The following is a 16,610-nucleotide window of genomic DNA, read 5'->3' on the forward strand; positions in this document are numbered from 1 at the left end:
TCTCATCGGTGCCATAGAAATTTTAACGATTATAGAACTTTGTGGCTCATATTAAGCCAGGGCAGATTTATTTTGAATGCACCTTTAAACTGATTCACAAGTGAACACAGTTTAATTAGAGTGTCAAGACTGCAAATAACTTTTGAACCGATTCAAACAAACCTTGTAGCTAATTAATTTACCTAATCAACTACTATAAAACGATTTGGCTTAAAAACACACGAATTGCATGAAAACCAGGCTTACGAATCGAAACATAATAGGTTCAAGCCGTGCACGGAGCAATATACGCTTATTGGGCTTACAATCATTTTTTATACTTTTGCCGAATTGCGGGCAATATTTTTTAAATCGCCCCACTGCAGCATATCTGCTAACATGCTCAATGCCATGTCCAGGCCCGTGTCCATGGCCCTGGGACACCCTGCCTTTAGCTTGCGATGCCAACAAGCCTTTTCTTTTCGAAATGCGTTCACATCAAACTGAACAACACGTTCATATTTCTTACAGTTCGTTACACATTTAATATTAAAGCAAATTACCAGCTGCTGACTGCGATGCCAATTTGTGTGTGTGTGTGTGAGTGTGCTGTGTGTTGGTGTGGGTGTGTGTTATTGATGTGCATGTGTGTAGGATTGCAGTCAGGTACTTTGTCTGGGGCCCCTTTTTTCTCAGCACATTCTTTAGCCGTTGCGGACGCTAAATGATATGCAAATAAAACCGAGGCTACCCCTAAAAGTACGTGAGAGCCCTGAATGTGTGTCTCAGCGAGTGTGTGTGCGCGCGAGTGTGTAGATTTCTGTGTGTGTGTGCAACTGTGGGCCTTTTTAAATTCAAATTTAAATTGTTTGGTTCATTTAAGCCACGTAAATGGTTGGCCTTACCATAGGTTTGCGGGCCAGTCAAGAACTTTTGGCTTAATTAACATAATTATGACCAGAAATGGAGGTAAGAAAATTTGCGTTACCAAGTTGTACCTCAGTCAGCGCTACTCGACTAGACAATATCCTCTAACTAAAACTAAAATATGCGAAGACAAAAAAACCTTAGCCAAGTACAAAAACTATATAATCTTTTTAGGCTTAAGCTCAGAATTGTTTTGAGATCTCGAAATGCTTTAAAGCTTTACTGAAATAAAGTAAAATGCACCTAAGAAAATATATATTGCCTGTACATAGTGCTACCCATTTAGATAAGTACAGGGTATTGCAAATGAGAGCCCTCTGAACTACCTTTAATAGTGGGGACCGCAAAACTTTTGCGAACCTTTTGCCATGCAATGAATTTTTTTGGTCTGGCTGCAAACTTCGTCAAGGGGCGAAGTGCAGGGGTGAGTGTTGGAAAGTGAAAATTGTATAGTGCTGCAAGGCGCGGCAGGGATTTGTGTGGCGCTCGCAGCTATTTATCTTAAGCGTGCCCGCGCCTTGAAGTATGCAGTGTAAGTAGAGCGCTGGCAGCACTTTCACACACGCATACACACACACACACACTGCTGCACTTCTGCTGGAGTGTACTTTCCACTTTCATTTGGCGCTCGCTTGTTGACTGCAGCTGTCGTCTCACCCCTGAAACAAGCAGCCTCCCATGAGGCGCTCCACTTTCTTTATTTGCGTTTAGCGTAGAGAAGTCTCACATTACACACACATACTAAAACAACAAGTATAAGCAATTGTCCGACTGTGAGATACCCTATACGTAGCTTCTAGCTGCCGTTTGCAAATACTTCTTTATGCATTAAAGAAAACCCACAAAATCGTCACAAGCTATGCTTAAACCCTATTCATTTCTTCAGACTTGAATAATTTCAACGTGGGGTATGTTATCATCAATGTTTGGTATTATTGATTTCTACATACTATACCTGCATAACAAATTTGGTACCTCTCGCATTTATAATCTCTGAGTTACGTAGATTAGCGAAGCTGCAATATACCCATTTTAACCCTTTTCAATGGATGCAGCGTACAACAAGTACAACAATGGGAGAGCACTTACCATTGTCATTTGCGCAGGAGCGTATGGTATGCGTTTTGTCGCTGACTCATGTCCATGCACTAAAAATTCCATTTCAGCAGCAATTTCAACTTGTTATACTCTACGCTTAGAGCATAATGGCACTGTCATGCAGTTGACAGCTTCAGCTGCAGTGACAACTGCTTCACCCCGCACAAAGTGCGACAATCCAGAGCTGGCAAAGGTTTACACAAGTCTAAAATTACAAAAATCATAAAGAGAGCGTGCTTTCAGAAGCTTAAACAAAGCTTAAACAAAGTCAAAGCGAAAGAGAGAAAATAAGATGGAAGACTGTTAAATAAAGCGAATATCGTTTTACAGACGATTAAGGTCAAAACATTATAGAAGTTATATCGAAATTAAATATTTGGTGTTCTTAAATAATACGATATATTTGATGACTGTTTAGAGAAGAAAATAGAAGGACAAGTTATTTATTTCATGTATTTTTTAGTTATATTAACGTAAAGCTAACTGGAATCTAGTACATTTATTTACATTCTCTTTTTATTTGTCTAGAAGATCTCGACCTTATACTTACAACTTATACCTTGTATCTTATACCTTATACCTTATACCTTATACCTTATACCTTATACCTTATACCTTATATCTTATACCTTATACCTTATACCTTATACCTTATACCTTATACCTTATACCTTATACCTTATACCTTATACCTTATACCTTATACCTTATACCTTATACCTTATACCTTATACCTTATACCTTATACCTTATACCTTATACCTTATACCTTATACCTTATACCTTATACCTTATACCTTATACCTTATACCTTATACCTTATACCTTATACCTTATACCTTATACCTTATACCTTATACCTTATACCTTATACCTTATACCTTATACCTTATACCTTATACCTTATACCTTATACCTTATACCTTATACCTTATACCTTATACCTTATACCTTACACCTTATACCTTATACTTTATACCTTATACCTTATACCTTATTCCTTATACCCAATACCTTAAACCTAATTCTTAATACGTATACATAATATGCCTATCGGCAAGAAAAAATATACATTAGGGCATCTCAAGCCTTGTAACTTCCAGTCAAGCAAATTTGATTAGTGCACTTCTATTTTCTTCTATTGTAGCTGTTGTTTTTGTTGCCGTTCTTCTGGCCCTGCAGCATTTTGTGCTTGCCAACAACTGCCTGTTCCAGTAGCCAGCCCCACATGAGCCCAATGTCCGGCGCTGCCCGGCGGCTTTGCACCCAAACTTATGCATCAAGTCCTCTTTTTTTGTTGTCGTTTCGCTTTTGTGTATTTGTAGTTGTATTTGACACTTGGTTTTGTGTCGTGCCTTCAGTTTTTGTCATGTTTGTTGATTGTAAAAGTTGCTGAAGCGCTTTTTAACAGTTTTCGTGACACTTTTGCTGTGGAAATAGTTGCTGCAGCAGTTGTTGCCGCTGGCAATTGCCAGCTGGTATGAGCAGGGCCTGAATATGAACAGTATTATGTCTGGGCCTTCAGGGGCGATTATAAATAATATGCCACACCCATTGAAGGCAATTTAACTGTCACTGCACATGGAATTCAAACAATGGTGAATTATGCAAAAGGCCTGTATTTCGAGTGATCAATAAATTGCAATTGCAATTGAGAAACCGCTCGATGGAGTGCCATTCATGATATCTGCTTCGTGTGGTTACATTGTAAGCCACCAGCTGTGATACACTTTACCCACTGCAGTCGCATCGCATGTGGCCGGAATATTGCAATATAAGTACATACACTATGTGCATATATAGCTAAAATGGGCTGCATGCAATCGCTGACATAATACCCTATATTAAAATGCCATAAGCCGAGCTGATTTACTTCTAATGATAGAGCTCATTAGTGGATAAACAATTGACTAGATAGATGGGGCATTTACGAGGGTTGCTGACTTGCTGGCTTTGCTGACTTTTGATCGTTGCTTATAATTCCCAAGTGGTTAAAGCAAAACCTTGCAAATCTAATTTAGATAGCAAAGTTTGCTGTTGACAGAACTGGAAGGTTTTCGAAAGTGCCAAACATACAATTAAGTTTTTGTTAGTTAACTTTAGCTAAATAAAAGGATATCTTTTAGTCAGTTAATTTTGTGTGCTGCGTGTTTCGTTTGTCACCGTTGCTGTTGGCAAAATGCAATTCAATTGCGAAGCGTAATGAGTTTTTGTGGGTTGCTTATTACGTCGCTTTTGTAGTTTGTCCAAATGGGCATTGGTTTATTAACTTTGAAGCTCACTTGGAGCTGCTATGAAAGCATTAAGGTCAGTATAATATTTCGACAATTCCGGAAATGTTCGATTAAACCTCTGCCACTTATAAATCTGGTTTAGTATATATTTGTTTTGAGTGCAGCCCAGACATTTATGGTCAATTCGGAGCACCCGTTGTCCGTCATATTCCATTGAATCGATTCGGGTCATAAATTAAAAGCACACGTATACGTCTTATTTAATGGTTGCCAAGAATTACATGCTGATATATTTATAGTTCATTTTATAAATACAATTTGTATTGTATTCGCAGCCGCTGTGATTATTGTAATTTATGAGAATCGAAGCATTCAACACATGCCCCATTTATTTTATACACCTTGCCCAGCTCCTATATAAGTAATTTTCAATTGGACTCGAATAAGTGTATATATATATATATATATACGTATATTTCTTTTTAAAAATAAAAAACCATTCAATTATGCTTTGTATTTTTTTTTTTTCGAATTTTGTTTATATTACCTGGCCATATCCATGGTTTGTTCTTCCCATTGTTGGCGTAATTTTCAATTATGCTATAAATAATTTTCGCATGTATTTTAATTAATGAGACGCCCGCTGTGTCGACCAAATAAATAATGCATTTAAATTGAAACAATCTGAACACATTGCCTCGGCTGCTTTAATATGCATTTAAATAGAGCCCGGAAGCAAACTGATTTTCAACTTTGGACCTTGGTAAGAAATAGGTCTCTAAAGCTACAACTGAAATTGGGCAAGCACTCACGTCTCTCTGTCAATCAGGCACATCAAGAACTCGAACATGGGTTGTTAAAAGTAATGCCAACAATCAGATCAATAATAATTTTTACCTATACATGGGGCACACACCCACCCAGCCAGCCCCGCAAACCACATTTGTCTCGGTTTGTTTGTTGGCTTAATGTAAAATATTGCGCATACGACGCGTTGTACATTAAAAGCTCTATGCCGGCCAGAAAAAATTTGTTTTTATTTATAGTTTTCTTTATTTTTTTTTTTTTGTTGCCCCTCTCTCGTTCTCTTACTCTTGCATGGATAATTTGCGAGCTGTTTTGCTATGGGTTTTTCGGATTGGTGGCAAAATAACGCCTGATATGTCTGATAATTTGCTTTTTTTATGGTTATTGTACATATACATATGTGCATAAATTATTTGACAACTTATGTTTATCGATAAAGAAGAGTTATTGGATAATATGGTTAAAATATGTACAATTTGGCACTCAGAGAAATTTTCTATTCATACTGTTTTGTTCCCTACAATTATTCCACAGAATACTTCAAAATTTAGTATAAAACTTATTGGCAAAAACGAAAGAGAGGCTTCTGTTATAGTACAAAATAATTAGTAAAAGAATTAAATTAACTTTACTTGAAATAAACATAAGACATTCTCAGGCAAGCTAAGTAATTCTTAAATAGAGTGCTGCACAGTCTGCTTTAAAGGAAATTCGGTCATAAATATTACTTAAACTAATATTTCTCTTCTGATTTGTATACGATATACTTATATATTTTTCTCTCACTGTACTTTCTAGAGTTTATTCTACAGCTGCTTTTAACCCAACCATATATCTTCTTTAACTGACAACTCAATGAATAGGCCATTAGAGTGTCTTTAACCGACCTTTCTATTTTGTACTCAGTATCCGTAGGTCATCGGCACTTGAAATAGACCTCAGTGCCCAGTAATCTAGCTCATCATCGACACATTACACAAGATGCCATTTTGCTTTGGCTTTGCATCCCCCCTCGCCCACCCCGCCCCTTGATTTTATCGTCTAGTCGAACGTGCGCTTCTGCACTTTTGTTTATTGATCATCGGAGAGCGTGAGCATTCGATTTTCCTTGCCTGTTTATTGCTGTAAAATATTTGTACAATTTTCATGTCGATTTTTACATTATTCAGCGTTTGCTGTTTATTTTGATTTGCCTTACTCATTCTTCTTCCAGTCGATGTGTTGGTCTTGACTTTTACAAGGTGAACAAATGCTTTTTCAAAATTTTTGTATGCGCCATAAATTTTGTAAATAATAAGCAAAATGTCGGCGACAATGTGACATGAACTTGTCCCTGGGTGTCTTCGTCTCGTTTTTGTTGCCTTTATTGGTTCATTTGCTATGGCTGACTTGGACTATAATTTAGCTTTTTATGTGCCGCTTTTCAATTGGGAAACATGGCAACATGGCCCCGTTGTTTCTTGGCCCAGTTAACTAAGCTACAGTTGGGCTACAGAAATAGACCCCGTTTCGACTGCCACGTCGTCTGTGCAAACATGTCAAGCATTTTGTTTGCTTCAATGGCGTTGGGCGCCGCTGTTTGTGGACAACGCCGCCGCCCAACACTCAAAGTCTTGGGCCATAAAAACGGCGACAGAAATGAAGCAGCCGTTGGGCCGGAACTGAGCCGGCAATCAGCAGAGAGCAATTCGCAGGGATGCCATGATAAAAAACCACTCAAATAATAGCTAAACAAATGCCGCAAATGCCAAATAATTCATATCAATTTCTAATGGGTTTTCGCATATATGAGTTAAAAACATTCAAATTAGAAAAAATAAACAAATAGGCAATTAATAACATTATTTTATTTTGTTTATGTACTCAATGCGTTTGAATTATAATTACGATTTATAAAAAAAACTTGTGAATTGTTTAGATGAGTGCTTAAATAGAATAAGAGTCTGTTAATCTGGTAGGAATATTACCAAAGTAATAATTAAATAATATTCCAAATATATTAGTGTTTATATGATATGATATATGAGATATAGTTTAAGTTCAGGGTAATTCTGTTATCAAAACGAATTGCAGTTCAGGATACAAGCAAGTAAAAAAGTTCTAGACGTATGCTATCGACTGCTTAATACCCTATTCGCAGCTATAAACATATTTAAAAATATTCTCCAGAATTGTCATGCGATATTTACTTGCTAAATTTTAGAACCTAGCTTTAAGAACTTGAGAGATTTGGCAAATGGCCAAAAAACTCTAAAAGGATTGGAGAATATATATTTAATGTTGGCAGACTCTAGCTTATATAACTTTCTTGAGTCTTGTAAATAGTATTAAGATATAATCCTATTCAGTTTAGCTGGAAAACAGCCAACTTGACCAGCACTTTGTGTCATAGGCGTGGCTGTTGCTGGCAGTGGGAGTTGCTGCCAGGTTCGCAAATCGAGTGCCGGTAGCAATGAGCAGCTAAATTTGGCATTTGCTGCCTAACTTACGATACAGGCAACGCAATGTTAATGGAAACCTCAAAAGCTCACGGAACTTGGCAACTCGGAGCCGCAAGAGCCGCAAGACTCTGTCATATACCAACGACAATTTATGTGGCAACTGTTGTTGCTGCTGCTGCTGCTGCTGCTGTTTATGTTGCCAGTTGGCAGTCGCTTTAAGCTGCCGCTTCGAGGCACGCATTTATTATTTTTCTTAATTAAATCTTTATTTCGCTGTGCCATATCATGGCCAGTGCGTTTGAGTTGGTTGGCTTGATAAGTATTTATACAGCCGCTGGTTGCATGCAATAATAAAATTGCATGCCACAAACGATATGCAGTTAAAGTCATGTCCTTTCCTGAGCGCCTGTTGGCAACATTGAAACTCATTTAAGTTGAGCCGGGCAAACAGCAACCAGAACGAACGCCACTAATTAAGCCTAATGGCGCATGAAACATGCATTAAAACTAATGTGCAATCCTTGCAATCTACACCCCACCCCACCCCAACCCCCCCTCGTACCCCTTGCTAACGTACATCCGCTACTTCAATTCAACTGGGAGCGACGAGCCAGGCTGCTTCCGTTAATGGCCTCTGCCTAATTTTATGCCACACAATACATACATATTTGCTGTTGTGCCGCGCCGGAGCGACAACAACATTTGCGTTTTATTGCGTCCTGTCCCATGGTGATACAATTTATACATATAGATTTCTATCTAGAAATGTGTCTGTCCTAATTTAAGTAGATATGTTTAATGGTACAAATTTTTAATCAGCTATCGTACGCATATTTACGGTTTAAATCAGCTTGACTTCAGAGTTTGTGTCAACAAGAAATTGAGAAAAAAGTTCATATTCATGGGAGTTCTTTTAAAATTTTTAAATATATAACTCAGATAATTCAATATAGTTTGTATTTGTTAGGACAATTAACAACCAGGACATTTTTTCAATAATTTAAATACTTTGAAAATATGAAAGAAACCTATTTTAAGCTTGGAATCTTGATCAAACGAGCCTGAGTTCCTTCTAGTTCTGGCTGCCTCTCAATTAAGTATATTAAATGTGAATTATGTTACTTTGAATTGAGTTTAATTAGAAATTAAAAATGCTCCGTAATGATCCGCACCCTGTCTGCACACTTAGCTTAGTTACGCGTTGCTTCAAGACAATTTCTATTGAATTAGCTAGAAATCCAATAGCATGCTATCGATTGATTCATTCGGACACCGGACACACAACAGGAGCAGTGACTTGGGGGGTGACATGTACACAGTTCAGTTCAGTTCAGTTAGGGCTGATTGGCAGCCCCAGCAGCTGCTTGGGCCAACTCAGACGCTGGACAAGTAGCAGGCTGGGCGGCTACTAATGAAACATTATGGCTGTCGTAACACAGCCACGCCGCACAAATCCACTAAAAACGTTTACGGCTTACGTGCAACATGGCTGACTGCCTGCCACTAAAAGTCCACAGCGACATAAGTGGCACGTAGCGACGCCAACAGTGGCTGAGGCAGCAGCAGCGGCTGCGGCCACAAAAGTGTCCTGGCAAATTGCTGGCTGCAACACGTTTTGTGGCCAGTGGCTGCAATTGATTTTTGCACTTGATGCGTGCATGTGTGTGTGTAAGTGTGTGTGTCCAGCTGAACAAATACACGTATTTTAAGCGGCTCCGCATATATGTAGATGTGGTTGTGCGTGTGTGTGTTAGTTATAAACAATTCACAATTCATATGCTTTGCTGCTTCATTGAAGCAATAAATTTAAAATTCTGCAAAATGCCATGAAACGATATGAAAACATTTGACAATGATATATGCGTAGCGCTCGAGAGGCTCCATCTTCCAAGCGGAAGCAGCTTACGCACGGTTGCATTACGCCCGGAAGTCACCCACAGAGACAGCGAGCGAGGGAGAGGGCAAGAAAGAGAGAGGGGGGGGGGGGGGAGAGTTGCGGAAAGTGTGAGCGTGTGGCACACACAACTCGAACGAATGTCAACATGTTGATAACAAAACGCAAGCGCATACTTTGCACAAAATGTTTTGTTTAGTATACACAATACTGCAATGAAAAGTTCTTGTTTTTATTTTATTTTTATTTATACATTTAAGCAAAACAGAGCGCAAAAGTTCTCCTGCCAAATGTTGGCGTTTGAATGCTTTGACTGTACAATATTTTATGACAAATTTAAGTGTGACCAGGCTGAATTTCTATCCTAGCTTTCTAGCTAGGCTGTAAACTTTTGCTTTTGCACCGAAGCGATTCAAACCCGATATTTCAGTGTATTATTCTCTGAATGTTCAGGATACATACGCATTTCTCAATTGAAATATAAAATATAAATATAATTTCGAATTTAAATCAAATGTGTAGAACCAAGATTGGAACCAATGCCTGTTTCCAGTAAAGGCGCTGGTTCAAACCTTTTATTCTGGTAAAGTTTAAAAACCTTTCCAAACTTTAATACAATTTTGTTGAAATTGAACCAAAAAAATGTGACAAATCAAGGTGCGAGCCAAAGTTTGGGTTTATGAATATGCAAAGCCACGGTATTTGTTCGAGCGGTAAGCCGACAAATAGCTTTACTTGTTCATGGGTGTTAAAAGGGAAAACCATATTAATTAATAAATGTGCGGATTTTAAAATTAACCAATTGCAGTATTCCTGTAAAAAAAAATCCTTTTATTCGGTGCAGCGAAATATTTAGCTGGCATTTTTGCTACGCTTTTATTCGCAGCATTCCGAGTCGGTTGTGTGCGTGGCCCAGAACTGTTGCTGCCATGGCTTTTGTTTTATATGGTCAACGGCCAGTTTGTCGGCGAGTTCTTGTATTAACAAATATGCAATGCATTTCATTTTATTCAACTCTGGTTTTGTTGTTTTCCTCGCTGCCCAGGAAGCTTTTCATTGTATTATAGCATTGCCTTAAAAAATGATAATCATTTTTATGAAAACAAGAAAAGCATCGAAGCGCTTGGCTGACCTTGCAAAAAACAACAGAAAACAACAAAAACTTGTGGCAACAATTTGGCTTCGCGAAAATTAATGAAATTTATGTTCTTGTTGCCGTTGTTATATCAAACATTTCCATTGTTTTGCGGGGGTGCTACATAATGAAAAACTGTTATTTTTTATTTTAATTTATAGCTGCATGAAGGTTTCTGCTGTCCCACGATTCTGTAAAAGTCACAAAGTAAATGCCACGCTTGCCCAACAGCAGGAGAATAAAGGCAAAAGTTTTGCATTGTCATATTGTTGTTCAGCATTGCGTACAGTGAATGCTGCCTAACGTGACTTTGCGAACAGTAAAGCCTTGTGTGCAAGAGAGATGACTATGAGAATCCCTAGACACAAAGCATCCTTTATGTATAGATTAGAGCATATTGGGCAACAAAGCGAGGCAACTGGAGTAGTTATAGGTCGAGCATAAAATGCTTTGGAATGTCATCAGCTAAACAGTCTATTGTACTCATTGCACTCAAGGCAACTGTAAGTAAAAGCTTAAATATGTATATGTAGTTAATCGTATTCAAACGAAGAAGAAAAAGCCGGGCTTGAATTTCCATGCACCAGGCTATTGTATTATTTTTCAAGGTATGAAAATAAATACAGCGATTTTGCGGGTTTACAAGAATATTTATTCTTAGGCACTTCGAAGATAACTAATTTTTTTATTATTAAATTAAAATAACTTCTATTCTTTTATGTATTTAGCATATTTCTTAACATCCCTTGACGATTAATCATAACTCTGAAAGGCTTTAGAATCTTAAAATATGCCTTCAATATAAATTTGTTTATTTTAGTGTGTTATTATCTTTCTCTTAGCACTAGTTTTTTAAAATATCTTGTGTATCTTGCCCACTTTACTCCTCTCTCTCTCTCACACTCTCTTTCCTTTCTCTCTTACATTCCTTTTACACTATAAAACGTTTTTTGCATTCACTGCACGTTTATTTTGCATAATATGCTGCTTAGGCGACCATGCAAAAACTTTCCATAACTTAAATTGAAAATGTAATACAATTAACACTACGATACTGCAAACACACACACATACATACACACACAATCGCACACGCACACACTCGCGCACAGCAACCTGATCAACCAATTTGCATATAATAAAAGCGACAGTTGTAAAATCCCGCACCGCAACGCCCTGCCACGCCCCGAATTGCATGCAACACTTTTGCATACTTAATACATTTAGTTTTTAAGGTTAACAGCATTCCGGCCATAACAACTGTAAAAACAAGTAGAAAAAACAAGAGCAGACAACAAACACGTAATAAGAAAAGAAGCATTACCTACATTTTGGCGTTGTCCTTTGCTTATGCAAATTTTGTGTACTACACAGTAAAAAAAACATTGTCGCTTGAATCCAAAAAACATGCTGGTGGTCAAAATAAACAATTTCACAATTAATCTCAGACTAAAATCACATTTGGCAACAATAAACTAACAAAAAGAAAAAATATGGATAAAAAATTAAAAAATTATGATGATACAGTGAAGCTGGATTTGAACCAGCGTTCTTCCAACCGCAGAAAGAAAGGGAGAGGAAGAAAGCTATTAATTTGTGGGTGAAACGCTTTTAAGTTAAACCTCGGTTTGACATTTAAATAACAAAGTTTTGATTAAAAAACTTAAGTCGACATTCTTTTTTACTGTGTAGACAACTTAACCTACATACACAAGTAAAGGACACACACACACACATACACACGCACACATACGTAATATGAGGCATGTTATATAAGCACTAACATATGCACTGCAAGAAAAACAACAACAACATCAAAAACAACAGCTGCAAATGTGTGGCACACACACACAACCCACAAACACGCACACACGAAAAATTGGCACTAACAACACGCTGGAAAATGCAACAGCAACAACTACAACAACAAAAACATATGGCTAGCTGTGCTCTGGTTGGCTTTGATGCTGTGTTTAAAATGTGTTTTCCATTCTCTTTCAATTTAGCGCTCGACCTAAAAGTATGCTGCATCATTAGTGTCAAGCTTTTCGGTAGACTTTCCAGCTGAAAGTCAACTGGCTGGGCTCATTAGAGGACAACAGTAACAGCAAAAGCGCATTAGCGAGGGCCAAACGACAAGTTCCTAAGTCCACCAACAAGACAAAGCATTCATAATTACTTGCCAGCAAGGAAGGGGAACAGCAGCAGCAGCTGCTGCCTGGCAAAAGTCAAGGGCACAAAAAGTGGGCCACCACGCCCCGTCCCATTGTCAATGAATAGCATGAATCTAGCTCGGGCAGCAAACAGTCGTACATTGTGCCACTCAAAGCTCTGCAGGATGTCGGCAAGCTGATGTGCTCCAGAAACCCAACAGCAGCAGCAACAGCAGCAGAAGGAGCAAAAGTACTCCATACCAAGACAGAGGCGACAAATTAAGAGCACTTGCAAATTGTTGTCGGGAAATTGATATATTCGATTAGCAATCTTGAAAGTCGATCAGAGGAAGGGGCCACAAGACGAGGCGGCATCTTTAATTTATCAGCGCAGGGGACACGCCCAAGGCAACGCCTACGCCCACCTCCCCCCCGGAGCAGCATAACCAGCAGCAGCAGCTGTGCTCGTATTGTGTGAAAACAAGTAGAAGAAAATTTACATCCTGTGCTCCACGCATTAGCCGCTTTAAGCCGAGTCATGCCTGAGCAGGATAATTACGATGATGAGGTAATTTTTAATCTGTTGTCGTTGTTGCTGTTTTTGGTGCTGCCCCAAAAGCGGGCAGCAGCAGTAGCAGCAGCAACAACAACATCAAACACACGATGACAAATAAATATGTTTTATGCATAAATATCATTAGGCATAATTAATTTTAAAACAAATATTTAAACACGTGTGCGTGTGCCCCTTAGTCGCCGGATTTGACGGTATTTTGGGTGTACACTCAGCGAAATAACGTAGAATCATGGGCTTTAAATTAAAAACCCAAAAGTTCTCATCTGAAGAGCATTCTGTGAGCAAGTATTAGTCATATTTAGAGTAAGAAAATTTAGTTGAAGCAAATTAATTTTTAATAGAAGGCCAATATTCTATATATGCCACACAAAGTTTGGGGATCGAGCCCGCGACATAAACGAAAGTGTACAACAGTTTTTTTTTCTCAGTGTACGAACTGGTTTATGCATACCATTTATTATGCATTAATAAAAGACTTTTGGGCTGAATAATACATGCATAATACATGTGTGTGTGCACACAAATCTCTTTGGTATAAATCCTTAGCTTTGCACAAGCCTGGAATTAGCGCTAAAATGAAATGAACGAGGAAAAAAAATAATCAAGTTGTATTAAATATTTTGCAAATAACTGTCTAAAGTTATGCTAAACGAACGTAAAAGGTTACTAGTAAAAGTACGGAAATTTATATTTTAGTCGATTTCATTGCAAAAAGTTGAACAAAGCCAAAAACTTTTTAATTTGAAATTTAATTTACATACATCAATCTTTTAGTTAAAAGCCGCATTGAAAATAATGCAAAAACTAGTTTTTAATTTAGTATTAACAAAAATATTTGAGTGGAAGGCGATCAGGTCCTCGCCCAGTTGTCCCTCAACTAAGCTAGTCGAGTTCTTAGTCTGGCCATAATTTAACTTCTCATGTGAAGTGAAAAGAAAGACAGCAATAAAGTTCGAAGAGCGGCAATTGAATATAGGGCAGCGATTATAAGTCCTATTAAAATTGCAAGTTAAATTGATTTCAATTTAATTCCCAAAATGGTTTAAATTGCAGTCTTAATGGCTTTATCTTTGTGTTCGTATTAAATTTATAAATTTCACAAGTTTACAGTTCAGCAAAGTGAGTTAATAAGTGGAAGCACCTTGTAGAGCAAAAACTCTTTGTGCTCTTACGGCAGCACTTCAACATTCTGATTTCAACTTGGCTAAGTGCATCACTTTGCCCAGAAAGTTGACTCAACAACTGACAGGATACACCAAGTTGAGCTCTCATCAGCATCATCGTCGACTGTAATGCTGATGCTGATGCTGATGCCGCTGCTAATGCTGATGGGTTGGTCAACTTCAGCTGCCACTCTCACGCATCGCTGCACACTTTGCGGCAGTTCGGCAAGCGGCCAGGGGCGCATCTGTGCGGCCGGAGGCGATGATAATTGAAATAAATTCCGCATGTAATTCAAATGCAAAGCGCTGTCAGGCGCTGACAACAATTGCAAAATTGAATTATCAAAGCGTTGCGTGTGTGCGATTTGCATACAAAAACAAAGTGTAAGGGGCACAACGGTAAGGGGGGAGGGGAAACGACAGGAATTATAGCAGACAATTTTCAAAGTTGAGTGTAAAACGAGTCGGCAAAGATAAACAGCCACTCGAAATGAGTATCAGGCATTCAGGTGGAAATCAATTAGCTATGACCCACTGTATTCCCACAGCGAAAAGTGTTGCATACCCTCGAGGCGCAACATTCAATTCGGACAGTGTTGCCATAATCGATTGTGTTCATTAATTATTTCAACCCAATGACCGCTAACAGTCGCGGGGCTACAAATTACAGTTAAATTAAACTGTCTGTAGGCAATTGATTAACAGTTTTGCATATAATTAGCATTTATTGACCGGTTTTATCCGGCCTTGCCCGTGCTCATTTTCATTAGATTCCAACTCAGTTTTCCGTGAAACCTATTCTTGATTGAATGAAAAAATTCGTAGCTTTTATAAAACTTTAACTTTCATTATCTTCACAGGGGAAGCGAAATGAAAAACACAACGATCTTAAAAAATTGTTTTACACGACCGATTTACATCAATTTTCCACATTTGAGGATGAAATTTTATAAGAACTCAGTTTACTGATCACAAGTTTAACAAAAAGCAAATCCTATAAGAAATGAAGCTTTATACCTCTCATGCTTTGTGCTGTGGATTGATCATCAATCAATCAAAAAGATTGCTTTTTATTAGAAATTTATATTATTTTTCATGTCAAATGTATTTATGATACCCTTTCTGTTAGGTGTCACATTTAATTTGAACTATCAGTGTTGCCATATTAAATATGTTTTTTTGACAAATTCGTCTTACTTAACGACCGTTGACAGTCGCGACACCTGCTGGAAGAGGGAAAAAAGCAATCATGGCTGTGTAATGGAAGCTTGAGTATGTGTTGACATGGACGCAAACACAGAAAGCTAGACACACACACAGGTGCACACACACACACACACACACTGGACAGATTAAAGATGCGCGTGGCAGTTATAGCGAAACGGTACGCCTTTATGGCCTTGAGCTAAACTGTTGTTGACAACGGCAACCGTTGAGGGCAGGCCAGATCAGAGACCGGGCACAGACAATGCTACTAGCGTTCCGGAAAGCCAGACACAGACGACAACGTTGACAGAGTTGCCTAATGCGACCCTCGCCCGCCATACCCGCGCACCCATTCAATTGCACCTAGCCAACGAGCAATGGCAATACTGCGCAAGGATGTGGCTGCGTATCCTTTGCAATCATGCCCTGTGGGGCTGTTTATGGATTTCATGTTTGGCAGGATGGCAGCAAGCCATAAAGATTGGCTTTTAATGTCGCCCAGTTGCAAAATGCAATATTGTTGGAAGCTTTCAGCGTTTACAAGAGCTGATGCCGATGTTGGCAACTCTTAAATGTGAAAGGTGCATAGACCAAAAAAAAAGAAAAAAACAAAAGAGAAAAAAATGTGAAGGACAATAGATTTGATAGTTTCATCAATAAATGGAAATGGCATGAGTTGAATTGCTTTCGTAATAAAACAACTAAAAGAACAGGTCTTTTAAATAAGTATTATGGATCAAATATCCTTGCTGACATATATTTAACAATATAACTTTTGTTATTGGAATTTAGTTTTTGCTACATAAACTTTTAATGCCCAGTGTATTGCAAGTGTATAAAACCCATATATCAGCGTACGTCCAACTAATTCCAAAACACTTTCATTACTTCCATATAGTATATATGCCTAAGCTGGTTAAAAAAGCTTGCTCTAACAAAAATAAATATACGTATATATTCGAAATGCAAGTGTCAACTCGGGAAATCTGCTCCATC

General features: G+C 38.2%; 1 protein-coding gene across 3 annotated transcripts in view; it reads left to right on the forward strand.

Annotated features, from left to right (window-relative positions):
- Positions 1–16,610, forward strand: part of Dpp10 (Dipeptidyl peptidase 10) — a 37,860-nt gene that overhangs the window by 6,877 nt on the left and 14,373 nt on the right. For all 3 annotated transcript variants that reach the window (XM_064697814.1, XM_064697812.1, XM_064697813.1), the window contains exon 2: positions 12,522–13,236. In XM_064697814.1, coding sequence (XP_064553884.1) covers positions 13,207–13,236 — 30 coding nt within the window. In that variant the 5' untranslated portion in view covers positions 12,522–13,206. The remainder of the gene's footprint in view (positions 1–12,521; positions 13,237–16,610) is intronic.

This window comes from Drosophila montana, unplaced genomic scaffold (genome assembly GCF_035044405.1).
Source record: "Drosophila montana isolate Dmon_TW-CO22-7 unplaced genomic scaffold, ASM3504440v1 contig_402_1, whole genome shotgun sequence".
NCBI classification, from domain to species: domain Eukaryota; kingdom Metazoa; phylum Arthropoda; class Insecta; order Diptera; family Drosophilidae; genus Drosophila; species Drosophila montana.